The following is a 27673-nucleotide window of genomic DNA, read 5'->3' as shown; positions in this document are numbered from 1 at the left end:
GAGCCATTGAGGTAGTGAAAGTACAATAATAACACTTTGTAACAATTATGACAATAATAGTGGATACCAGTCAGATGCGGTTATCAACATGCTAGATGAATGAAAAACTGCATATGAGCATTATAATATGCTTAAGAAAGTAACGATATTGAAGAGAACTTGACCAAACAAAAGTTAGCTTACCTTCCGACCTCTTTCTTGGATCTTATTTTTATGCCTGCGGGAGAGATATAGTACCTGAAAGGATGTATAAGTGTCACGAAATAGTCATACAATACATACACGGAAAGGCAAGCACATCCTTTTATATAGGTGTGTAAGGTGTGTAATCATAGGAATGAATGGTTAACCATCGATCAAATATGAACAGCATTAAGTTCCTCAACCATAAATGAGCATTCTGAGCTCTCAAAGTTATGACCCAGGGACGTTAGAAAACAACTGCAACATCATTTGCTCAGAAATAAATACAAAAAGCTTTGAAACAAATTAACTACGATGTTGTGCAAAACAAGTAATACTCACACATCAGCGAATCTCGTGCTCTGTTCATTCCTTAGAGTAATATTCCTTTCCCACCCAAGAGGGATCTGAGGGATGCATGGGATATCAATTGCCCATGCCATGCCATTATCCTCAGATATATCAATTGGATCATGGCATGTAACTTGTGGCTTCCACCCATGGACATATTTGCAAGAAAAAGGAACTTGTATAATATTCTCTCGGATTTGCTCATATTTCAGTTTGGATGGTACAACTCTCCATTTCTGGCAAATACTACATTGCACAGAATATGTACTGATAATGAATTTTCTTTTTTTAGACAACACAGGTAAGTTGTTTTCTCCCTGGACATTCTTGTAGGGAACAACTTGATATGATGCACTTCCAGAGAAATGATGGTCACTTGAGGATCTTGTGCTCCGGCCTCCTGTCCCGCAGATCCTCTGCAAGGCCGCTATCGTCATGCGTGTTACCTGAGCGTCTCTATCACAATGATGTTTTTCCCAATTATTAACAGAATCAGGGGAGAGGAAGGAGTGCTTTTAGATTGTAGTGAACGATAGAGCAATCCTACATATGACTGAACCTGAACAAAAAAAAACTTACTTTGCTAGCTGCTTTCTCTTCACCTTTGATCTCAAGCAAAACGAGAATCATGAATTTAATAATATATGGACTACACACATACATCAATTCCTCTCTCCAGCGATCATGAATTCATGATACATCTAGTCAATTGCAGAGTTCTTACTGCTAATGATCATGTTCATCAATTCCTCTATCGAGCGATCGATCATGAATTCATAACCGACAACTACTAGAGAGAGCAAAAGAGAAAACTACTTCCCGAAGAACTATAACTAATCGTAAACTGGTGGGCATCCTTCATCGACCTTCGCGATCATCCCGCGGCGCAGCTCCGACGCAAACTCAGGGTCGTGCTCCTCGTAGAATCGGCACAGCGCGTCCATCGGGATCCCTTTGCCGACCCTCTTCGCCTTCTTGCAACAATCATCGCCGCAGTCAGTCCGCTTCGGCGGTGGTGGTCTCTTGGAACTGGCCGGCCGTGCAGCGTCAGCGGCCGGGTGCGCCTGCGGTGGAGCGTGACGGGGCTCGTGGACGTCCCATGATGGCACTCGTGCGACACGGCTGGGTTTGCTGTTGATGGCGGGGTACTCGACGAGGTAGGACTCGGTGCCGACCGAGGCGGAGAGTACCTTGGCGCGGAGGTAGATCACCAGCTGCCTATTGCCGGAGAAGACGACGTTCGAGAATAACCTGTTGCGCACCTCGACGGCATCGCCGCACGCGAATCGCAGTTGCCGGTGTGCCGCATCCACGGTGGACTTCTGAAGAACCTTCGCAGGCAAGCGGGGCGCGTTGTTTGACTTCTTGGCTGCTGCATCCACCCGAGGAACCTTCTTCGGCGAGCGGGGCGCGCCTCTAGTTCTCTTGGCCGCTGTCATCGCCGCAACTTTGCTTCTCTTGGGTGCCACTTTCGAGGCGACGATGGGCGATGGCAGGAAGGCGCGCGACGGCAGCGGCATTGCCCTAGATTGGTGTTGCAGTTTTCTCTCTCTGGTTTGGACTTGGACGATTATGGGGGAAGAAAATTAACGCGACCACAAGATTGCATGTTGAAGCTATATATTGGCGTCACTCCATATCCGAATTCAGCTCCAATTTGCATTTTTTTGACACTGAATGTCCGAACTCAGCTCGAAATTGGCTGTTGCATACAGTGTTTTCGCGATTCTCCAAACCAGCCAACAAAGCGAGTTCCTTATTTTCTCCTCGCAGGCCGTTTGAGGCCTGCGGTCGGCAATACTGGGCCGGTGAAGCTATCTATTCGGCTGTAAAAAACAATTGAGAGAGAATATTCGGCTGTAAGTGGGTGCATGAGTTACGAATCATCTATATTTGGACAGAGCTACACGCAAAAAAAAGTTTAGAAAGAGCTGCTAAAAGAAAGTAAAACAAATAATTTGTTGAAGAAAAATATCTCACAATTTCATACAAGTTGGTTTTGGTAGCAACATATTATCATATAGAAATAATGGTCAATGGTCATAATTTGGAGACTATATATACATGCTAAAAAAATTAAGCGTCGTGTTTCTCTAATGATGTTTTTCAACCAAAGTAAGTAAACAAGACGATGAAATACCACATGTAAGATTTTATCTCGGATGCATGCCAGTGTGGACATTTTTCCCGTATTTACCTTAACAAGTTGCTTTCTTTTTATTCCATTAAGTAAGGTCCGACTAGAGACAATTTTTCCGTGGTCCACATCTTAACATTGCTCTAGTCCTTCCAATTACTAAGCTCCCTAGGGATAGAGGCCTATGAGAACTCCAATGTTTTTCCTTGAAGTGGACCCCATCTGTAAGGGTCTAGTCGGATCTTGGCTCCTGCATTACACTATGGGAGCTGATATTGTACTAAAACACTTTTTATACAAATTCAATTTTTTGGAATTTTAGATTTTTGTGAATTTTCAAAAAAAAAGCTCACAAATTTTAAAATGCATTCATGAATTTAAAATGTTCCTAAATTAAAAATTCTTCACAATTATGAAAAAATACTCGGGAATTCTAAAAAAAAGTTCACGAGTTCATAATTGTTCACAGTAAGAACTCTGCAATTGACTAGATCTATCATGAATTAATGATCGTTGGAGAGCGGAATTGATGTATGTGTGTAGTCCATATATTAGTAAATTCATGATTCTCGTATTTCTTGAGACCAGAAGGTGAAGAGAAAGCAGCTAGCAAAGCAAGTTTTCTTATTTTGGGGTTTTATTCTTGAGATCAAAAGGCGAAGAGAAAGCGAGTTTTGAACCGTAGGGACCATGCGATCATTATCTAGGTTTTGTTTTGTGAAAATCACTAAACCCCTAGAAGGCTCCCGTCATTATGTCAAGAGAAAGTATATATAATAAGCAAATGATCCGTAGGATTTTCAATAAGTTTTCGAGAACGCTACCCATTAGAAATAATTGGTACAAGGGCTATTTGACCTCATAAAGATTTTTTTTTGTTCCTGCATCTTCCAAGACTTGCCACCCAAAGAGGCCCTTAACCAGAGGTCGATGTGTGACATTTTGTCATGTCAAGCTAATAAAGGTGGCAGCCCAGCTGAAATTTTGTCATGCCAGTTTGTAACTCTTTGATCATAGGATGGGGCTCACTCTTTCCTTGGAATGCATTTCTATTTTGCTAGTTCTACCACGCCTTGTTTGTTTTTCTTTTGAGATGCAGATCAATATGATGCATAGTTTAATGGCTTTTGTCATTTGTATGTTTGAACTTAAAAAGGTCTAAAATGCTATGGGCTTGCGCATTCATGCAATTCGTCGCATAAACGTAAAATAGACAGATGTATATAATGTGATCTTTGGTCATAGAATGGGGGTGGCAGAAACTTCTGTTATCTAAGCTCTGTCCCAATACCCATTGATGTCAATAAAAACGATTGTACCTTATACAGGAGATTATGATGTGCAACACGCATAAACTTAAAGTTATAGGCATTCACAGCACACGAACAGAGTGAGGTAAAAGCAATGTGGCAGTTTCAATAACTTTCTGCAACAACGTTCATCTGTTGATGTCGATGTCCCAATAACTTTCTCAGTTCCAGCCAAGCTGGAGCAAACTACGGCATAAAGGGACTGACCTTAGCTAAGGTAGAATACATACAGTAAGATGATACAGCAAAATAACACATTTCAAGTCTTACGTTTGAACAGCACTTATAGAGCATTTTCCTTTCTTTCTGGAGAGCATCACTGGTTTAGTTTTATCTTTTTGGAGAGCATCACTGGTACTTGTAGAGCTAGAGTCACTGGTATGTGAGTTACAGGATAGGCTTCTCCATGAGGGACCGGCATGTAGTTGTGCACGGGATCCTCGTGAACCGGAGGTGGCACTGAAAATAAGAGCATGCCATCAGATAAATAACAAATCATGTGTATCAAATTATCATATGGTTGCACAGGGTGGCACTGAACCTAGGAACGCCATTTATCACTTGAGCCAGAAGAGAAGACAAGCAAGCTAATCACATCAAGACGTCATCTGTTGTGCAAGGGTCATTGTATGTAAGTATACTAATAGATGGAAACAGCAGACATCACCAAACACCAATGAACCCCACACAGCGAGTCTAAATTTCCGACAGCTGCTACAAGATCCCTAAATCGCTAGCTAGTTGCAAGAACTTAATCTAGGAGTGGTGCTATAATCAACATGGGTACTAGAAGTCACCCACCTGGCTGTCTGTGTTATGCAGCTATATATAGGCAGCATGCATTAACAGAACTCTCATATAGTTTATATTCATGTAAAGGGAATATAATCCATCAGCCACTAGTGCGTGCAATGGTGTATGTTATGTTAAACTGTATATTGTTAGGACTAGCAAAAGGGCATGTGCGTTGCAACGGAAAGGATAAATTGGCGTGCATCTGCAAGCACAACACCTTGTGCTTCGGTACGAAGAAAACACTAATTGCCCGATCCTTCAAAACGCCCACCCACACGGTACGTCATCCGGACGGTGCCACCGCCGGCAGGCAGGCGCACGAATCGAGGTTTAGAAAAATTATGGGGGTCATGTTATACTCTCTTTGCAAGGTATTATTTAGACTGGTGGACCACTTGGTCTCAGCTGCACAATGATCATAAAATGAGTTTTGGTGCCGATGGTAAGGACATCTCCAATGCGAGGTAATACATATTTTGTCTTATATAGTTTTGGAGCGTAACGCACACGTTCGAACCGAAATGCCTCAGACATTTTTAGGACTCTCATGCTATCCCTTATTTGTCCGCTCGGCTTGTGGTTAGACCATATTTTCTCGTCTCGGTATTCCACTGTCAACCCTTACCCAAAAAAGAAGGATTATGTGTTAGAGGACCTCTTAGGAAAAATAGTTTTTTTGGCAATCCAAGTTTAAATGCTCTACTGTTTGCAGCCCCGAAATCCTGGAATGCATCCTTTTCATATAAGTGTTGCAACATGCACACATCCTTCCATCCTTGCATCCCATAATAATCCTCATATAGATCCTCCCATTAATAGCCCACAATTCCTTTTTACAATGCATGTCGACGTCATGCATCTCATTCCTTTTAATCATCCACAATTCCTTCCATCCTTTCATGTATGGCAATATCCTTGCATCCCATAAATAATCCTCAAATCCATCCTTCCTTTCATAGCTCGAAATTCCTTTTTTTACAATGCACGTATGCAACGTCATGCACCTCATTTTCCTTTTAATTATAATTATCCGTTTCGGCCGTCTAATCCCAGACCTCATCTTAGGGCTTGTTAATTGTCTACATACTGACGTATATAAATTGGTGCGTTTTGATATACTATAGCGAGGTGGGACTATTGATTCAGAAAAGAACATTATAACACAAGGAAAAGTGAGCTCGTTGGTTGCCTTCTTAGAAAGGACGAAGAGGTTGTGAGTTCGATACCTTGCCGGTGCAATAATTTTTGCCTAAGCCCACTCTCCTATAGCCAGGCTGCCACTTCAGCTCGGCCCGAGGCCCACGAGAGGAGGAGATTTAGAAACGGAACAACCTAAAAGCTGGGTCTCGGAACAAATTTTCTACCTCCTATCGAAATATTCTAGTCTTTTTGTTAACGTGGACTGTGCAATAATTTTTGCCTAAGCCCACTCTCCTATAGCCAGGCTGCCACTTCAGCTCGGCCCGAGGCCCACGAGAGGAGGAGATTTAGAAACGGAACAACCTAAAAGCTGGGTCTCGGAACAAATTTTCTACCTCCTATCGAAATATTCTAGTCTTTTTGTTAACGTGGACTGTGCAATAATTTTTGCCTAAGCCCACTCTCCTATAGCCAGGCTGCCACTTCAGCTCGGCCCGAGGCCCACGAGAGGAGGAGATTTAGAAACGGAACAACCTAAAAGCTGGGTCTCGGAACAAATTTTCTACCTCCTATCAAAATATTCTAGTATTTTTGTTAACGTGGACTCTTGGCGTGTTGGTATGGCATGTGTCATCTCATGCTCTGGTCGGGGTTCGATTCCATGACCTTTTCTTTTTCTAATCACGGGAAGAAGCATATTGTGACGGTGAACCCGATAAAGTCAATATGTGCTTTATTATTAGGGAGAGATATAGGAGTCTGTTAATATCTGTACTTATCTCCTATAACTACCTGTAATATGTGCCCTAGTTGCATCCATATAAATACATCCCTACACCACCATGTTGGGTGCGCCGATCCAATCTATTTCCTCTTTGTTTCACATGGTATCAGGCCTACCCGCTTGATCGCACGATGGGCTCCCCTACGGCTTCCGCTTCCTCCTCCTCTACCCTAACCACGCTCTCCCTGCCCGCCGCCTTCTGACGTTCCCCCTCCCTCCGCCAGCCTGATCACCGCCAAACTTACCACCTCCAATTTCCTCCTTTAGAAGGCTCAAGTCCTTCCACCTATGCGCATAGCCGGTGCCACGGGCTACGTCGATGGCTCTCTTCCGGCTCCTGCCAAGCTTCTTGACCCCGATGACAAGGGGGTTTGTGTGCCTAACCCGAAGTATGCCACCTGGTTCCGCCAGGACCAGATCGTTGTTGGTGTCAAAACCGGCGGATCTCGGGTAGGGGGTCCCGAACTGTGCGTCTAGGCCAGATGGTAACAGGAGGCAAGGGACACGAAGTTTTACCCAGGTTCGGGCCCTTTTGATGGAGGTAAAACCATACGTCCTGCTTGATTAATATTGAAGATGTGGGTGTTACAAGAGTAGATCTACCACGAGATCAGAGAGGCTAAACCCTAGAAGCTAGCCTATGGTATGATTGTATGTTGTGATCGTTGTCCTACGGACTAAAACCCTTCGGTTTATATAGACACCGGAGAGGGTTAGGGTTACACAAGGTCGGTTACAAAAGAGGAGATATCTATATACGTGTTGCCTAGCTTGCCTTCCACGCCAAGTAGAGTCCCATCCGGAGATATCTATATACGAGACGAAGTCTTCAATCTTGTATCTTCATAGTCTAACAGTCCGGCCAATGGAGATAGTCCGGCTGTCCGGAGACCCCCTAATCCAGGACTCCCACAATAGCCCCTAAACCAGGCTTCAATGACGATGAGTCCGGCGCGCAGTATTGTCTTCGGCATTGCAAGGCGGGTTCCTTCTCCGAATACATCACAGAAGAATTTGAATATGAGGATAGTGTCCGACCCTGCAAAATAAATTCCACATTTCACCGTAGAGAGAATAATGTTTTCACGGATCTGATCCGCTAGCTTGTTTTGGCAACATGACACTACGTCATGGCCCGGTGATTATTCAAACCGTTTCTTTTAACCAGCCCCGCACATAACGCGAGGCAGTTTTTTGACACGTCTTGTCAAGGCAGAGATTGTGTCCCCTTATTACGGGATTCTCATCAATACGGGCGTGGGTAACCCAACCGCGCCATCAATTGCGGCGCTTGGGGGATAAGCGAGTTTTACCAGGCAAGTGGGGACGCTTAATTTTGTCCGCCCATATAAAGGGATAAGGATTCACCTTTCTATCCACGCCTTCTTCCTCCTCTGCTCATCCGCTCCCGCACACTCGAGCTCTAGCGCCCAAGTCCTCACTTCCATCTCAACCTTCTCCAACCATGTCCGGAGCGGGAGGCAAGTGGATGGTCTCCTCCGTCACGGAGGGAGACGTCAAGAAACTGAGGAGAGCCGGATACCTGCCCGATGACATCGCGCACCGGCTCCCAGATGAGGGGCAACTCATCCCCACCCCCGAGCCCCATGAGAGGGTGGTATTCCTCACTCATTTCCTCCGCGGACTGGGATTCCCTCTCCATCCCTTTGTCCGGGGGCTCATGTTCTATTACGGCCTGGATTTCCACGATCTGGCCCCAAACTTCATCCTCAACATCTCGGCGTTTATCGTCGTGTGCGAGGCCTTTCTCCGCGTCAAGCCCCACTTCAGCCTATGGCTGAAGACCTTCAATGTCAAGCCGAAGGTAGTGAGCGGCCGCCAAGCGAAATGTGGAGGCGCCATGGTGGGCAAGATGCCCAACATCACATGGCTCGAGGGCACCTTCATGGATACTATAAAGGGGTGGCAATCGGGGTGGTTCTATATCACCGAGCCACGCGACCACACATGGGTAGCGGCCCCCGAGTTCCAATCTGGCATCCCCATGCGGCTCACCTCCTAGAAAGAGAAGGACCTGTCCTGGGGTAATTCAAAAGAGCTGACCGGACTCCGGTCATGTATTCAAAACATGGTGGACAAGAAGCTCAAGCTTGTCAACATAGTCTCGGTTATGCTCGTCCGCCGGATACTCCTGTGCCAACAACGGGAGTTTACTTTGTGGGAGTTCAACCCGGCGCAGCACCGAACTCTGAACAGGCTCTTCGGTACGACTCGTGAAGATGCCTGGAGGGTGCTGTTCAAGGGTGCCCGCGGTCCCTCCCCCCATTACTGAGGATCGCGGATTCAACACTAAGCGCCAAGCCAGTGCGGTAAGCTGTTTTACCTTTTACAGGATACTTGTTTTCTATATAGATTGGCTCTGTGCGGGATCTAAACTCCCGTAATTTTGACAGGACTGGCAGAAGATGGCCGGACAGATCGACTGTCCGGCTCCCTTGCCCGAAGGCCCCGCAGACGCTCTTCTGACAAAGATGCTGACTCCGGCCCCTTATAAGGTGCCGGAGAAGACCAAGAAGGCCAAGGGAGCTCGAAAGAGTTCCCGACGCCAGGCGTCGTCGGACTCACCGTCCGATGACTCTGCAGCGCACTCTTCCCCCGAAGATGAGGAAGAGGAAGAAGAGGCTCCCCCACCGACTGGGGGAGACAAGAAAAGGAAGGCCGCCCCAACTGGGGAGGCCGGAGGGTCCAAGAAGGGAAGGACGCTCCTTCCGGACAGCTCTACCGCCGCCGACGAAAGTGAAGATGGGTGGTTGCCCAGGGCCAAGCCCCAGGGGAGATCGTAAGTATTCGGATATCAAGGTAACCATAGGATTCCTTTGTCGCATTGCTTTCCCTAACGCCGAACTCAATTGTGCAGGACGCCCCGAGCCAACATTGAGGTATCCTCGGACGTCTCCCTGGGCTCGTCGGACATGGATAGCGATCCAGTCCCGACCGCCACCTCCCCTCATCCAGCCGACGATGCCGAGGTGTTGTCTCAAGAGGCACCGGATCGAGAGGGGACAGTCCCGAAGGCGCCTCAAGGCGACCTTCCGGACTCCGGGAGCCGAGGGGACGGGGTCCCCGAGAGCTCCGAGTTCGGCCCTCAGCCGAACACCGCGCTGGACCCTCCAACGGCTCCGAGCTCGGGCAGGCGGTCCCCTTCTAAGGGGGTGAGACGCCTGTGCCGGTAACCTCTGTCCATCCAGAGGCGCCAGATACTATGTTGGAAGCGCTTCGCAGCGCTTCCATCGAGGAGGAGCACCGCACTATCATGAGTGCGGTGATCCAGAAGGTTCAGTCCGCCAAGAGCGGATTGACTGAAGCTTGTACTAGCCTTCTAACAGGCTTCGAGGTAAGTGTTTTAAAATGTAGTAGAAATATTACCGCATAGACAGTAGCCCCTGATGCTTTGTTCGGTGTTCACAAAGAAAAGCCGAACAGAGGATCAAATAATATCGCAGGAGTCTAATATAAGTACGTCAATATGCATATGCAGGCTTCGCTGCCGGCGTCCGCCGCACTAACTGCGGAGGTCGCCGTACTGAAGAAGGCCCTCGAGGGGTCCCAGAAAGAGCTCGGCCTTGCTAAGAGGCAGCTCGAGGAGAACAAGGGTAAGTAATACCCCGTCTATAGATGAGAAAAAGGACGCGATTGCTAAATGATGGGATCATTGTATGTTTGCCAGGGGCCACGACCGAGGTGGCGACCCTGAAGCAAGCGCTGTCCCAGGCCGAAGAGAAGGCGACCCAGGAGCGCACCGAGCGAGTGAGGCACGAGGCTCGAGTGGCGAGGTGCAGCAAGAGCTCCAGGCTCTCGTGACGAACCATGAGGTGTTGGAGCTTGACTTGAAGACGCGAGAGTCTGAGCTTGCCGTGGCCTGTGAGAGCGCGAAGAGTGCCAAGGCCGAGGCCTAGAAAGCCCTTCAGGAGATCGACACGATAAAGAAGATAGCGGCGGGTAAGGCTTTCTATATGCAAAGCAAGCATGTAAAAGTAAATTATCGATTACTTACCCGAATCCGGAGCTCTTCAGGAGCATTCACAGATTTGCCACGCAGTGTGTCTGATGCCGCACAATTTTACCAGGCCGAGGACGGTAGCTTGACAGAGAAGCTGTTCTGGTCTCAGTATGCTGACGCCGAACATCCGATGCCGATGAGTGACCAGCTGGAGCAGATGGCCGAGCTACATAAGGCGGTCGATCAGGCCACGAAGGGCTTCATAGTCCACTTGTGGCCTGGCGATGCCCTTTCGAACAGCTTCTTTGGCCTGGTGAGGCGGCTTGTGGGTGCCTGCCCACGGCTGGAGGTCGTCAAGCGATCCGTCTGCATTGAAGGTGCACGCCGGGCCTTCGCCCGTGTAAAAACGTAGTGGGTCAAGCTAGACGCCGTGAAGCTGATCAAGGAGGGGCCGCCGGAGGGCAAGGAGCACCTGAAACACCCTCGATGCGACTATAGCTCCCACGTGTCGAGGCACGACTTAGAGACATAATCGCATTGAAGGCATATGTCGCAAGTTAGGCAATCTTCACAACATCCCATGTAATATAATAATAAAGGGGAGATAACATAGTTGGCTTACACTCGCCACGTCAATCAAGTACATAAATAACATTACATCATCCAAACACTCATGGCCCGACTACGGCGCCAAAATAAAAGATAACCCAACAAGCGACACGGTCCCAATCACCCCCAACTGGGTACCACTACTGATCATCGGGAAAGGAAACATAGTAACGTTGAGAGTCTTCGTCGAACTCCCACTTGAGCTCATACGCGTCTCCTGGAGCGGAATCATCAGGCCCTGCATCTGGTGTAATAGTAATCTGTGAGCCACAGGGATTTAGCAATCTCGCACCCTCGCGATCAAGACTATTTAAGCTTATAGGTAAGGCAAGGTAAATATATGAGGAGCTGCAGCAAACGACTAGCATATATGGTGGCTAACTTATTCGCAAAAGAGAGCGAGAAGAGGAGGCAAAGCGCGAGCGAGAAACTAAAGAACAACCTGCGCAAACATTACTCCAACACCGTGTCCACTTCCCGGACTCCGCCGAGAAGAGGCCATCACGGTAACACACTCAGTTGATTCATTTTATTTAAGTTAAGGTTCAAGTTATCTACAACCGGACATTAACAAATTCCCATCTACCCATAACCGCGGGCATGGCTTTCGAAAGTTCAATCCCTGCAGGGGAGTCCCAACTTAGCCCATGACAAGCTCTCACGGTCAACGAAGGAATAGACCTCCTCCCAAGACGTTCCGATCAGACTCGGTATCTCGGTAATTCAAGACACTTCGACAGGTTAAAACAAGACCAGCAACACCGCCCGAATGTGCTGACAAATCCCAATAGGAGCTGCACATATCTCTTTCTCAGGGCACACTCAGATTGTCTTAGGTACGGGTAGGCCAGCCCAGAGTTGCCCCTGGTGGCCACCGGTAGCTGACAGGTGGACCAACACTCAGGGGAGCACTGGCCCGGGGGGGTTAAAATAATGATGACCCTTGAGTCTGCAGAACCCAAGGGAAAGAAAAGGCTAGGTGGCAAATGGTAAAACCAAGGTTGGGCATTGCTGGAAAAGCTTTAATCAAGGCAAACTATCAAGGGGTTCCCATTATAACCCAACCGCGTAAGGAATGCAAAATCCGGGAACATAACACCGATATGACGGAAACTAGGGCGGCAAGAGTGGAACAAAACACTAGGCGAGAGGCCGAGCCTTCCACCCTTTACCAAGTATATAGATGCATTAAGATAGAAAGATAATATAATGATATCCCAACAAGTAAATAAAGTAATGTTCCAACAAGGAACGGCCTTCAATCTTCACCTGCAACTAGCAACGCTATAAGAGGGGCTGCGCAAAGCGGTAACATAGCCAATCAACGGTTTGCTAGGACATGGTGGGTTAGAGGTTTAACATGGCAATTTGGGAGGCTTGCAAGCAAGTGGTAGGCATCGTAGCAATGGCATAGCAAAGAGCGAGCAAACTAGCATAGCAAAGATAGTAGTGATTTCGAGGGTATGATCATCTTGCCTGCACAGTTGTCAGAGTTGACTGGATCCTCAAAAGCAAACTCAACGGGCTCCTCATTAGCGAAATCATCTCCCGGCTCTACCCAAACAAGACAAACAAGCAACAAGGATACAATCAACCACGTGCAAACTCAAACAACACAATGCAAAGGTGATATGCTATGCGGGATGCGATGCGGGATGCAAAATGCAAGATATGACAGGAAATGTATGAACTTGGCCTCAACTTGGAATTCCAAGTGTTCCACTGGAAAGATGAGATGAAATCGCTTGAAAACGATATAAAGAACGCCGGAATCGGAGTTACGGTTTGGAAATGGCAAGCGATTCAAAAATGACACCGGTCTGCAATTTACAGCAAGTAGGCATCTAAATGCAATGAGATGAACATGCTACATAACCCAAACATGACAACAAAATACATGGTAGGGATTCACACGAGATGCTTAACAAAAGTCTAGCACTGAGCTACGGCCAAATCATCCATTAACAGGTTCAAACAAGCATGGCAAAAATGCATATGGCAAACATATCTCAGACTTAGTGAAATCAACACTTGTCTGGAATTTCAGATCAGGTAGCCCTCCTCGGAGCAACAAAACTATATGCTACAGGATCTGAACATGGCAAAGTAAAGAATGGCATGGAGCTACTCAAAGAGCTTAACAAAAGTCCCTTAGTGACCTTGAGCCAAAAGGGATCAGAAAATACAATTGCAAGCACGCGAACATAGCAAAAACATAATCAGTTTTCGGACTTAGTGAAAAACTGACACATGCTGAAATATAACTCAATTAGGCATGTTTACGAGCTCGATACACTCACTACGGTGCAAGTCATGGCAAGACAAGCATACACCCGTAAAGAAGGCACAAAATGCAAGCTATACATGGCAAGAACAATAGTATAGCATGCATGGATCAACTACAACATCACCGGCAAAATTGCAAACAAGTTGACAATCTGCCCAGATTCACAAAGTAACAAAAATAGAGCTCGATTGACTCAAGCTAGGGTGCTCCATAATTGCTAACAAAGACATGGATTGATATAGCACTGCAATATTAACAAAACTCCCTTACTGATCATCCTCAAAAGAAGCACGGATCACTAGGAAACAACAAGAACATATGGCATCATGAGATAAACAGATCCAGGACTTAGTGAAATTACAAAGTCCCTGAAAACAGAGTTACTAAGTGCACCACTTTGCCAGCTTGCACAAGTCACCACACACATCCTAAAAATACATGGGTTGCACCTATAGAAAGATGACAAAACCCTTAACAAAACACATGTAGAACTCATGGGCATATCATGCACACAATAATCATGGCAAAAATGACAAAAGTGCTAAACGGAGTAGCAGATCTGACAATTAACTCAAGTAGCCCTCTTCTAATAGTATTTCGGCCATCAAGATGAACTCAAATGAAAATGATTCAATGGAATGAAATGATGTACTCTCTGAGATGAACATTTTGATATGCTATATGCATGAATCGGAGCTACGGATGCAAAGTTACAGCCTAACGAACATGGCAACATGGATCTGCAATTTCGGGACTTAGACAAAAAAACGACCTAGGGTTTACTGTTCACCCCGATCCAAATCTGGATCGCACGGAGCACGAGGTTCGTCGGCCGGAGGAGAAACTCGCCGGAGGAGGGGGCGCTCGCCGGCCGGACCCGAGGGAGAGGAGGAGGTGGCGGACTACGGGGTCGGCGGTGGCGGGCGCGGCGGCCGGATGCGGCGGCGCCGGCGATGGCGCGCGGGGCGGCCGGGCCGGGTCGAGGCGGCGCCGGCGCGGCGGAGCGGCGGCCGCCGGCGAGGGGCACGGTGGCGCCGGGCGGAGGAGGCGAGGCGCAGGCGGCGAGGGGAGAGGCGCGGGCGGCGAGGCGCGCGGGCCGGGAGGGCCTCCCGCGGGCTCTCCAGGCCGGCGCGGTAGGTGGAGGCGGCGGTGAATGGGAGGGCGACAAGTGGCGGCGGCGGTTGGATTCGGACGCGTCCGGCTCGACGCGGACGTTGTCCGGCGGAGCGAGGAGGAGCGGATCTAGGGTTTCGCCCGGGATTAGAAATGTGGGGATCTATATATAGGCATAGGAGGAGCTAGGAGAGTCCAAATGAGGTGCGGTTTTCGGCCACGCGATCATGATCGAACGCTCTAGATGATGGAGCAGAGTTAGATGGGTTTTGGGCCAAATTGGAGGGGTGTTGGACTGCAACACACACGAGGCCTTTTCGGTCCCTCGGTTAACCGTTGGAGTATCAAACGAAGTCCAAATGATACGAAACTTGACAGGCGGTCTACCGGTAGTAAACCAAGGCCGCTTAGCAAGTCTCGGTCCAATCCGGAAATGTTTAATCCCCACATACGAAAGAAAGCTAGAAATGACCACCGGAGGAGAACGAAGCGCCGGAATGCAAAACGGACAACGGGGAAAAAGCTCGAATGTATGAGATGAACACGTATGTAAATGCAATGCACATGATGACATGATATGAGATGCATGACAACGACAACAACACACAGAGAAGAAACCCGAACCCGAGGAAATAAATATAACTTAACGCCGGAAACGGCAAGAGTTGGAGTACAAATTGGGAAAGTTACATCCGGGGTGTTACAACACCGCCACCCCGAGATGTACTACGAGGGTGTTCTGCCGGGTGCCCGTCTTGTCGCGGATGAGTGTTCGCAAAATGTAATATTTGAATGAGACTTGCTTGGTTTGTCCTGTCTGTATGAAAACTTGTATCATATTCGCTATGCAATGCTTGTGTGAATTTAAAATATTACCTTCTGTTTGGCTGTTTATCCAATCTGAGAGATGGCTAGTCCTCGGCTTCTGCCCCCATGCCACGAGTGCCGGGGTGTTCGGGATAAACCTGAGCACTCTTGTTCCCATGTTTGGGTCCTTCGAGGGAGGTGCTCAGCACAACGAACAAGGCAACCGGACTAATAATGCTTTATCACTCTCACTTAGCCATAGAATTCTGTAATTTTGAATTTCGGCGAAGCCCCTGGTATTTGAAAGGCCGAATTCGCGGCGCGATACACGCCTGTAAGCCGAACGGAGCCGGCCCCTCGCCCTAAGCGGCATAAGTCTTTAGGGACTCGAAAAACCTCGCCGAACAGCGACCAGTCTCTCGCCTTATCATGACAGTCAGTTTTAGCTTTCTCTACTGAGGTGCTCAGCCCGGCAGAACCGGGGCACAATCGCAGTAGTTCTCCTAGCGCTACCTTAGCCGATAGAGCGGAACGTAAGGTACCAAAACATAGGAGCCGGGCAAACCCAACATTTGACCAAAGACATGATTCGGAGCTGATGCATATAATGCTATAAGTTCGGGGTGCTGCACTTGTGAAAGTGTTCGGACTTTTCACACCATATTGTGGGTACGTAAGCCCCTGGTGCATTGGCCGTACCAGAGTGTACGGTTGCTAGGCGTCATTAATGAACACATAGATATGTATATATATATATAACAAAAATGCGATAATAGTCGTAATGTCATGTATTGTATATTAAAAAATTGCATTTAAAGCAGAGTGATACAGATAGTGTAATAAGCAAAAGAGTAGGACTATGTCCCTTCCAAGGGCGAGCTGAGGAATTATATGAAATCTATAATCCACCTGGGAATTCCGTAGTTGTCGGCTTCCTTGGTTGTTGTATCATGTGTTTGGCAATAGAGCTGTCGGACAGTGTTTCCAGAGATTGAAGTCCTGAAAGAAAAAGAAAAATAACCAAACGGGAAGCCCCTGGTGCGGTTTAGGCCGCATTTTGGGGCGTGCCGTAGTTGTGCCCCCCCTCCCCACCTGTGCTCATGGTATTTTTAATGCGTAATTATGTACGCGCGGCACGAACAACGCCGTTGGGCTGGGATTGGGCTGGCTGCCATATTGCTACGCGAGCTCAGATCGCGCCAGACGGTCTGTTTGCCGATTGCCCCGAGCGCGCTTGAAGGTGTCCGGGCTTTGAAACGCCGAACTGGTAGATTGCCTTGAGAGGCTGCTTTGCGCTTCTGCTGCGAGAGCCGCTATGTGCTCCTCTGTTCGGAGAGAGCGTTCTGTGTTTCCATTGACTGTAATAACTCCGCGAGGTCCTGGCATCTTGAGCTTGAGGTATGCATAATGTGGTACCGCATTGAATCTAGCAAATGCGGTTCGTCTGAGCAGCGCGTGATAACCACTGCGGAACGGGACTATATCGAAGATTAACTCTTCGCTTCGGAAGTTATCCGGGGATCCGAAGACCACTTTCAGTGTAATTGAGCCTGTGTAGTGGGCCTCTACGCCTGGAATGACGCCCTTAAAGGTCGTTTTTGTGGGTTTGATCCTTGAGGGGTCTATACCCATTTTGCGCACTGTGTCCTGATAAAGCAGGTTCAGGCTGCTGCCGCCGTCCATAAGGACTCAAGTGAGGTGAAATCCGTCGATGATTGGGTCTAGGACCAGTGCGGCGAATCCGCCGTGACGGATACTAGTGGGGTGGTCCCTGCGATCGAAGGTGATCGGACAGGAGGACTAAGGGTTGAACTTTGGGGCGACTGGCTCCAACGCATATACGTCCCTGAGCGCACACTTCCGCTCCCTCTTGGGGATGTGGGTTGCGTATATCATGTTCACAGTCCGCACTTGCGGGGGAAACCTCTTCTGTCCTCCAGTGTGTGGCTGCCGAGGTTCTTCCTCGTCATCGCTATGTGGCCCCTTGTCCTTGTTTCCGGCAATTAACTTGCTGACCTGCTTGAACACCCAACAATCCCTGTTGGTGTGATTGGCTGGCTTGTCTGGGGTGCCGTGTATTTGACATGAGCGATCGAGTATACGGTCCAAGCTGGACGGACCCGGCGTACTTTGTTTGAATGGCTTTTTCCGCTGACCGGGTTTAGAGCCTTTGAATCCGGCATTGACTGTTGTATCCTCAATACTTTCGCCGTTAATGCGGCGCTTATGCTTGTTGTGACATGACCTGCTATTGCCGTCCTTGGTATCTGAGGTACCATGGTTCTTTGATATGTTATTACTGCGAGCCAACCAGCTGTCTTCTCCCGCACAAAAGCGGGTCATGAGTGTCGTGAGGGCTGCCATAGATTTCGGCTTTTCCTGACCAAGGTGCCGGGCTAGCCACTCGTCTCGGATGTTGTGCTTGAAAGCCACTAAGGCCTCCGCATCCGGACAGTCGGCGATTTGATTTTTCTTTGTAAGGAACCGAGTCCAGAATTGCCTGGCCGACTCTTCTGGCTGCTGAATTATGTGGCTCAAGTCATCGGCGTCTGGTGGTCGCACATAAGTGCCCTGAAAGTTGTCGAGAAATGCGGCTTCCAGATCTTTCCAACAGCTAATGGAGTCCGCTGGCAAGCTATTGAGCCAATGCCGCGCTGGTCCTTTGAGTTTTAGTGGGAGGTACTTGATGGCATGTAAGTCATCACTACGGGCCATGTGGATGTGGAGGAGGAAGTCCTCAATCCATACCGCGGGGTCTGTAGTGCCGTCGTATGATTCAATGTTTACAGGTTTGAAACCTTCTGGGAATTGATGTTCCATTACTTCATCTGTGAAGCATAAGGGGTGTGCGGCGCCTCTGTATTGGGTTATATCACGACGCAGCTCGAATGGGTCCTGCCCGCTGTGTTCAGCCCGGCCGGATTTGCTTTTACTGTATCCGGCGTGACGTTTATCGTCTCGTAGAGTGGTGCGCCCTCGTGATCTGTAGATCGATCTTGAATGCTTTGCTTTGTCCTCCAATATGTCTCGCAGGTCTGGCGTATCTCCCCATGCCTTTTTATTTGAATGGCGTTGGGGTGGAGGCTGAGGTTTTGGCTGGAATGCCTCTCTATCGCGGCCACGAGGTGGCCGATCAGCCGTTTCATATGCTTCTTCCTCCAGTCGGGGAAGTAACCTGCGCCTTGGATAACTCTTGGAGGGACGCTCGAGTTTATATTGCTCGGCCGCGAGGACTTCAGTCCATTTGTCAGCTAGCAGATCTTGGTCAGCTTGGAGCTGCTACTGCTTTTTCTTCAGACTATTTGCCGTGGCCATAAGCCTGCGCTTGAAGCGGTCTTGTTCGACGGGATCATCTGGTACGGCGAATTCATCATCGCCGAGGCTTGCCTCGTCTTTGGAGGGGGCATGTAATTGTCATCCTCCTCCTCTCCGCCAACCGCTCTCTCAGGAGAGCTGGCTCCTTCATCCTCCTGCTCTAAATCTTGCTGGAGGGGATTGTTGTTGTCTTCGGCGCTATCCGGAGTGTTCTTATCTCCTGTGCCGGTATCACCACTTTTGCTTTCGCGGGACTTAGAGCGGCGCTGCTGACGTCGGCACTTGGGTTGCTTCTTGGAGGGGTCATCCTCCGCCATCTCGTCACCGTTGCCTTCATTGGGTGTATCCACCATGTATATGTCATACGATGAGGTGGCTGTCCAGTGCCCTGTAGGTGCTGGTTCATGTTCGTCTCCTACATCGTCGTCCATACCGTAGATGTCTTCGGAGTCGAAGTCGAGCATGTCGGTTAAATCATCGACAGTGGCTACAAAGTGGGTGGTGGGTGGGCATCGAATTCTTCATCGTCCGCATCCCAACCCTGTTGGCCATAATCTGGCCAGGGCTCTCCTGACAAAGAGAGAGACCTTAGTGAATTCAAAATGTCGCCGAAGGGTGAGTGCTGAAAGATATCCGCGGCGGTGAATTCCATGATCGGCGCTCACTCGAATTCGATTGGCAGGGGCGCGGATGGTTCGGGGTCCGGAAGAGAGTCCGGCACCTTGGAGTCACGGGCTGTGCAGAGAATTATGCTGGTGTTCGGCTCGATCGCCGTCGAGACTGCAGCCCCTGAGGCGGTGTCTAGCCACCCGTCCTCGATTGGCGCAGTTGGCTCCGAGCTAAGGGTCGGAGCTGATGCGGGCGCGGCCTCTGGAGTATCGTCCGGTGGCAGAGCTAGGTCATACCCATCACGACCGTGCGGCGCGCCCGGCTGTGGCTCAAATCCGTCGAAGATCAAGTCCCCACGGATATTGGTCGTTAATTCAAACTTCCAAATCTGACCTGATGACCAGGGGCATAGCTTTCAATCTGCTCCAGATGGCCAAGCGAATTAGCCCGCAGTGCAAAGCCGCCGAATACGAAGATCTGTCTGGGGAGAAAAGTCTCACCCTGGACCGCATCGCTATCGATGATAGTAGGAGCCATCAAGCCTAACGGCGACGACACAGAGGAACTCTCAATGAAAGCACCAATGTCGGTGTCAAAACCGGTGGATCTCGGGTAGGGGGTCTCGAACTGTGCTTCTAGGCCGGATGGTAACAGGAGGCAAGGGACTTGAAGTTTTACCCAGGTTCGGGCCCTCTTGATGGAGGTAAAACCCTACGTCCTGCTTGATTAATATTGAAGATATGGGTGTTACAAGAGTAGATCTACCACGAGATCAGAGAGGCTAAACCCTAGAAGCTAGCCTATGGTATGATTATATGTTGTGATCGTTGTCCTACGGACTAAAACCCTTCGGTTTATATAGACACCGGAGAGGGTTAGGGTTACACAAGGTCGGTTACAAAAAAGGAGATATCCATATACATATTGCCTAGCTTGCCTTCCACGCCAAGTAGAGTCCCATCCGGACACGAGACGAAGTCTTCAATCTTGTATCTTCATAGTCTAACAGTCCGGCCAATGGAGATAGTCCGGCTGTCCGGAGACCCCCTAATCCAGGACTCCCACAATCGTCCTCAGCTATCTCCTTGCCTCTCTCTCTGACGAGGTATTGTAGCAGCTGCATCGGCTGGAAACTTCTCATGCCATCTGGGCTCATGTCGAGGAGATGTACACCACCCACTGCCACGCCAGCATCGTTTAGATCAAACTGGACATGGTCGTCTTCAGGAAGGGCACCCTCTCCATGGCGGATTACTTTGCCAAGATCCGCTCCAACGCCGACTAGCTCACCGCTGTTGGCCGCCCCATGCGCGAAGAAGACATCATCACCGTTGTCATCACCGGCCTCGACAGCGACTACGAGCCTCTCATCACGGCGTATACTACTCGTCCCGAGGGCATGACGCTTGGTGAGTTCTACTCCCACGCGATCTCCTTCGAACGGCGTCGCGAGTACAACGCGACACGTCTTCATCTCCAGCATGGCGACTCCTCCGTCAACTACGTCGCCCGGGACCCCAACGGCAACACCAACAACAACACCAATCGGGGCAAGGGCAACTACCGCGGCAAGAGCCGCGGCAACTCCGGAGATCGCGGTGGCTACAATAACAATTCTCGCGGTGGTGAGCGCGGGAACCGTGGTGGCGGCGGCTCGCGCCAACAAGGCGACTATGGCGGCAATCGCGGCGGTGATCGCGGTGACTACGGTGACCGCGGCGATAACCGCGTTCAGTGTCAGCTCTGCCGCAGCCCTGGGCACTACGCCTGGGAGTGCGGTTAGCGCTACAACCATGTGTTCCAACTGCAACAGTCCAAGATGGCTGGCCTTGCTGCTGCGTCTCCTCCCTCCATCCTAGGTGACCCGGCTTGGTTCACTGACACCGGGGCCACGGACCACATCATCGGCGATCTAGATCGCCTCACGATCCGGGAGAAGTATCCAGGCAGAGACCGCATCCACACAGCTGACGAATCAGGTTTGCACATAGCTCACCGTGGTCATGCAATTCTTCCTACCCCTTCTGCTAATCTTCAACTTCGCAATATCTTGCATGTTCCTAACGCTGACAAAAACCTTCTCTCCGTCAATCGCCTTGTTGTTGATAATCATGCTTATCTAAAGTATTATCCTACTCATTTTCTTATGAAGGATTTGATCACCAAGAAGGTTCTACTTCAAGGCAGATGTGAAAACGGGCTTTACCCCATTCGGCCATCATCTCATCATGCTCTATCTTCGGTTAGGTTGTCAGCAGAAGATTGGCATGCAAGGCTTGGCCACCCTTCCACTCATGTCGTTCAGGACGTTTTATCATCCAATAAAATAGCTTCTTCTAGTCGGTCTATGACCCATGTGTGTAATGCATGTCAACAAGGCAAAGCACACCAGCTTCCTTTTCCTAGATCCTCGAGTGTTTCTTCCTTCCCATTAGAACTTATTTTTTCGGATGTGTGGGGACCTTCCAAAACATCATCTGGTGGGTTCCAGTACTATGTCTCATTTATCGATGATTATAGTAAATTTGTGTGGATTTATCTTCTCAAGAGAAAATGTGATGTGTTTGATGTTTTTCGTGACTTCCTTGCTCATGTTGAACGCCTTTTATCTCGCAAGATTTTATGTGTTCAATCCGACTGGGGTGGGGAGTACGAGAAGCTTAGCAACACGTTTTTTCGTCAACTTGGCATTATGCATCATGTATCTTGTCCACACACACACCAACAAAATGGTTCTGCTGAAAGGAAGCACCGTCACATTGTTGACATGGGGCTCTCTTTACTATCACATGTGTCTATGCCGCTACGGTTTTGGGATGAGGCCTATCTCTCGGCATGCTATCTTATTAATCGTCTACCTAGTCGTGTCATTGGCAACCTTAGTCCTATGGAAAAACTGTTCACCAGCAAACCAGACTACATGTCGCTTCGTACGTTTGGTTGCGCTTGCTGGCCCAATATGCGTCCCTACAACACACACAGACTCGCCTTTCTTCGATCCCAACAACGTGTGTTCGTTGGCTACACCATTCGCCACAAATGGTATAAATGTCTTCATCTACCCACAGCTCGTGTTTATATCTCTAGAGATGTCACGTTTGATGAAAAAGTTTTTCCTTTTGCCAACCCGTCTGCCTCTCCCATACCACCTCGCGTTGCCGAGCAAACCATCCTTTTATTCCCGCATGACCACATGAACTATGGTATATCTGCTCTGTCTTCTAACCTGGATGCAGGCTCTCCTTCGGCGCAGAAGATCCCCGGTATGCCAGGCGCTCCCGCGTCTCAGGCAGATCCGGGCATAGGATCCGGAGCTGATCCAGCCTCGGAACGCGTAGCCGCAGCAGACGGCGACAACGACGCGCCAGGCGACCGTGGGGAGGCGCCCCATCCGTTGGCCCACGTGGAGGCCTTTGATGGCCCGGTCGCCACCCCGCACGCCCTGTCCCCCTCAGTGGCGGGGCCCGCCACTGGCCCGGCTCCCTCCGCACCCGACCCGCCACAGGCTGCTGCCCATGTGCCTGGCAGCCAGTCGGTGGGCCGGCCCGGTCCCGCGACAGACGCGCCTGCGTCGCCTGTTCCCTCCTCGGGATCGCTGTCGGATTCTCCTGTTGCGTCCGCTGGCAACACGGGATCCCGTGAGGATCCGATTCCCTCTTGGGCTGCTGCTCCCGGATCCTCTGCTCCGGCACCTCCTGCCCATGCAATGGTCACGCTCACACGTGATCATACTCGCAAACTTGCTCATCGTACGGATGGTACTGTCAACTATGATCCGTCCCGCCGTGGGTCCTTGGTCTCCAGGGAACCCCGTGATCACCGTGAGGCCTTGGAATCTCCTGCTTGGCGTGCTGCTATGCAGTTTGAGATTGATGCTCTTCGTCACAATGGTACGTGGACCCTAGTTCCCCCACCACCTCATGCCAATGTAATCGACTGCAAATGGGTTTTCAAAGTAAAGTACAAGGTTGATGGCATTGTTGATCGTCACAAGGCTCGTCTTGTCGCCAAAGGGTTCAAGCAACGCTATGGTCTCGATTATGATGACACGTTCAGTCCAGTTGTTAAACCGGTTACTGTTTGTCTGGTTCTTTCCATTGCTGTCTCTCGAGGTTGGTGTCTTCGCCAGTTGGATGTTCAAAATGCCTTTCTTCATGGAGTTCTTCAGGAACAAGTGTATATGCGCCAACCTCCTGTGTTTGTGGATCCTGCTGCCCCTCGGTCTATGTGCAAGTTGTGTAAAGCTATCTATGGACTTAAACAGGCCCCCCGAGCCTGGTACTCCCGGTTAAGCTCTCGTCTACTTCAACTTAGTTTTGTGGCCTCTAAATCAGACACATCTTTGTTCATTTTTCATCATGGCAGTGTCACCATGTTTATGCTCGTCTATGTGAATGACATCATTGTGGCCAGCTCATCACCTACTGCAACGACTAAGCTACTTGCTGATCTACATGCATGCCATGTTTGCGCTCAAGGATCTTGGTCCCTTGCATTTTTTCCTTGGAGTTGAGGTGAAGTCGTCACCACGGGGGATTGTGCTCTCTCAACAGAAGTACATTGGTGACATTCTCCACCGTGCTATTATGGAAAATTGCAAAGTTTCCACCACTCCCATGTCCTCAAGTGAGAAGATTAGCAAAGATAGTGGGGCACCTCTCTCTCGGGATGACAGTACTACATACCGTAGTTTGGTTGGAGCACTTCAGTACTTGACGTTGACCAGGCCGGATATTTCCTTTGCTGTGAATCGTGTTTGTCGGTTCCTTCATGCACCAATGACTGTACACTTTTCAGCAGCTAAAAGGATCTTGAGGTACCTCAAGTACACTTGTGGTATGAGTCTGTCCATCCGCAAGTCACCTTCAACGGTGTTGAGTTGCTTTTCTGACACGGACTGGGCTGGATGCAGTGATGATCACAGGTCTACAGGAGGGTTTGCTGTCTTTCTTGGTCCCAACCTTGTCTCTTGGAGCTCACAGAAGCAGGTCACAGTCTCACGGTCTAGCACGGAGTCTGAGTACAAGGCACTTGCCAACGGCACAGCTGAGATCATCTGGATACAGTCAGTTCTTGGAGAGCTTGGAGTGTTTATGCCACGACCTCCAATATTGTGGTGTGATAACCTAGGCGCCACTTATTTGTCTGCAAATCCAGTGTTTCATACCAGGACCAAGCATATCGAGGTGGATTTTCACTTTGTTCGTGAGAGGGTCGCAGCCAAAGCATTGGATGTTAAGTTCATCTCTTCCAAGGAACAGGTTGTTGACACGTTCACCAAACCACTAGCCGAGGCATCGTTTGTCTCAAATAGATACAATCTGAATCTTCGCGAAGGAAGTTCAGATTGAGCGGGGATGTTAAACTGTATATTGTTAGGATATAGGAGTCTGTTAATATCTATACTTATCTCCTGTAACTACTTATAATCTGTGCCCTAGTTGCATCCATATAAATACATCCCTAGGATACCATGTTGGGTGCGCCGATCCAATCTATTTCCTCTCTGTTTCACACATTATGTTATCAGGTTTGCCATCAAATTTACAGAAATTTAAAAACAATAAGTAAAATCCAATGTATGACATCTCAACCTGTTATGATCATTTAAAATATGAGTGGCATGTGTGAAACTTCGCTTACATGAATGCCCTACTATCCTGTACACCCCAGCTCACCACTTGTCCTACCACTTAAATAGTTCCATTAAGTACCACGATATTAAAGTACACAAACTTGTAACGCATTATTAGTTGACAAGGCAATATGAAAACCATTTTATCACTGGTACAAATTTCAAACAATAGTGGCTATTGTTCGAACAGAAGAGAGGCTTGTCCAACAGCAATTCATTTAGCATGGCAGTTAAAGTAACCGTGTTATTGTGCATAAATACCTTCAGTTGGTTCAATAAGCTCTGACGGACGAGGGCAATTTGGAGGTTTAGGTACCTTAAACGAAAACTGAGGTAAATGTAAATCGGCAGCATAGTCTGGGTTCTCTTCAAGATACCTATCAAAGTATAACATATGAATAATAAGATAAGCATCTAGACAGAGTGAAGCACATGGAGAAGTTCACAACTTCACATAGTATACGCATGTATTCTGTGTTGTTTCCAACGTTCAAATTGCAAGAACAGGCGAGATTTCTGAAAATAAGCCCCGACAAAGCTAAGCCTGAATGCTGGTTGTGTGATCATTGAGCCATTGAGGTAGTGAAAGTACAATAATAACACTTTGTAACAATTATGATAATAATAGTGGATACCAGTCAGATGCGGTTATCAACATGCTAGATGAATGAAAAACTGCATATGAGCATTATAATATGCTTAAGAAAGTAACGATATTGAAGAGAAGTTGACCAAACAAAAGTTAGCTTACCTGCCGACCTCTTTCTTGGATCTTATTTTTATGCCTGCGGAAGAGATATAGTACCTGAAAGGATGTATAAGTGTTACGAAATAGTCATACAATACATACACGGACAGGCAAGCACATCCTTTTATATAGGTGTGTAAGGTGTGTAACCACAGGAATGAATGGTTAACCATTGATCAAATATGAACAGAATTAAGTTCCTAAACCATAAATGAGCATTCTGAGTTCTCAAAGTTACGACCCAGGGACGTTAGAAAACAACTGCAACATCATTTGCTCAGAAATAAATACAAAAAGCTAGAAAACAAATTAACTACGATGTTGTGCAAAACAAGTAATACTCACACATCAGCGAATCTCGTGCTCTGTTCATTCCTTAGAGTAATATTCCTTTCCCACCCAAGAGGGGTCTGAGGGATGCATGGGATATCAATTGCCCATGCCATGCCATTATCCTCAGATATATCAGTTGGATCATGGCATGTAACTTGTGGCTTCCACCCATGGACATATTTGCAAGAAAAAGGAACTTGTATAATATTCTCTCGGATTTGCTCATATTTCAGTTTGGATGGTACAACTCTCCATTTCTGGCAAATACTACATTTCACAGAATATGTACTGATAATGAATTTTCTTTTTTTAGACAGCACAGATAAGTTGTTTTCTCCCTGGACATTCTTGTAAGGAAAACTTGATATGACGCACTTCCAGAGAAATGATGGTCACTTGAGGCTGCCGTCGTGCGTGTTACCTGAGCGTCTCTCTATCGCCGATATGATGTTTTTCCCGATTATTAACAGAATCAGGGGAGAGGAAGGAGTGCCTTCAGATTGTAGGGAACGGCAAATTTTAGGAGTTACAGCGTAACAGCTGAACTCGGTCGATGGACGATAGAGCAATCCTGCATATGATTGAACCAGAACAAAAAAACTTACTTTGCTAGCTGCTTTCTCTTCACCTTTTGATCTCAAGCAAAACGAGAATCATGAATTTAATAATATATGGACTACACACATACATCAATTCCTCTCTCCAGCGATCATGAATTCATGATACATCTAGTCAATTGCAGAGTTCTTACTGCTAATGATCATGTTCATCAATTCCTCTATCCAGCGATCGATCATGAATTCATAACCGACAACTACTAGAGAGAGCAAAAGAGAAAACTACTTCCCGAAGAACTATAACTAATCGTAAACTGGTGGGCGTCCTTCATCGACCTTCACGATCATCCCGCGGCGCAGCTCCGACGCAAACTCTGGGTCGTGCTCCTCGTAGAATCGGCACAGCGCGTCCATCGGGATCCCTTTGCCGACCCTCTTCGCCTTCTTGCAACAATCATCGCCGCGGTCAGTCCGCTCCGGCGGTGGTGGTCTCTTGGAACTGGCCGGCCGTGCAGCGTCAGCGGCCGGGTGCGCCTGCGGTGGAGTGTGACGGGGCTCGCGGACGTCCCATGATGGCACTCGTGCGACACGGCTGGGTTTGCTGTTGATGGCGGGGTACTCGACGAGGTAGGACTCGGTGCCGGCCGAGGCGGAGAGTACCTTGGCGCGGAGGTAGATCACCAGCTGCCTGTTGCCGGAGAAGACGACGTTCGAGAATAACCTGTTGCGCACCTCGACAGCATCGCCGCACGCGAATCGCAGTTGCCGGCGCGCCGCATCCACGGTGGACTTCTGAAGAACCTTCGCAGGCAAGCGGGGCGCGCTGTTCGACTTCTTGGCCGCTGCATCCACCCGAGGAACCTTCTTCGGCGAGCGGGGCGCCACTAGTTCTCTTGGCCGCTGTCATCACCGCAACTTTGCTTCTCTTGGGTGCCACTTTCGAGGCGACGGCGGGCGATGGCAGGACCACGGCGCGCGGCGGCAGCGGCATTGCCCTAG

The 27673-nt window shown here is 48.7% G+C and overlaps 1 protein-coding gene and 1 pseudogene across 1 annotated transcript in view; both read right to left on the bottom strand.

The window, feature by feature from the left end:
- The window catches only part of LOC125518713 (putative methyl-CpG-binding domain protein 12), a 55942-nt gene extending 54971 nt beyond the window's left edge, over positions 1 to 971 (bottom strand). Inside the window, exons 1-2 of the mRNA XM_048683541.1 lie at positions 526 to 971; positions 184 to 237 (exon numbers count right to left, since the gene is read on the bottom strand). Of these exons, the coding sequence (XP_048539498.1) occupies positions 184 to 237; positions 526 to 971 (500 nt within the window). The remainder of the gene's footprint in view (positions 1 to 183; positions 238 to 525) is intronic.
- A 3326-nt stretch (positions 972 to 4297) lies between these two features.
- LOC125518712 (uncharacterized) lies at positions 4298 to 27665 on the bottom strand (annotated as a pseudogene).
- Positions 27666 to 27673: the final 8 nt, after the last annotated feature.

Source organism: Triticum urartu, chromosome 7A, assembly GCF_056163025.1.
Source record: "Triticum urartu cultivar PI428250 chromosome 7A, HENAU_Tu73, whole genome shotgun sequence".
Classification (NCBI taxonomy): Eukaryota; Viridiplantae; Streptophyta; class Magnoliopsida; order Poales; family Poaceae; genus Triticum; species Triticum urartu.
The sequence above is the reverse complement of the archived record's forward strand: the minus strand, read 5'-3'. Positions and strand labels throughout refer to the sequence as shown.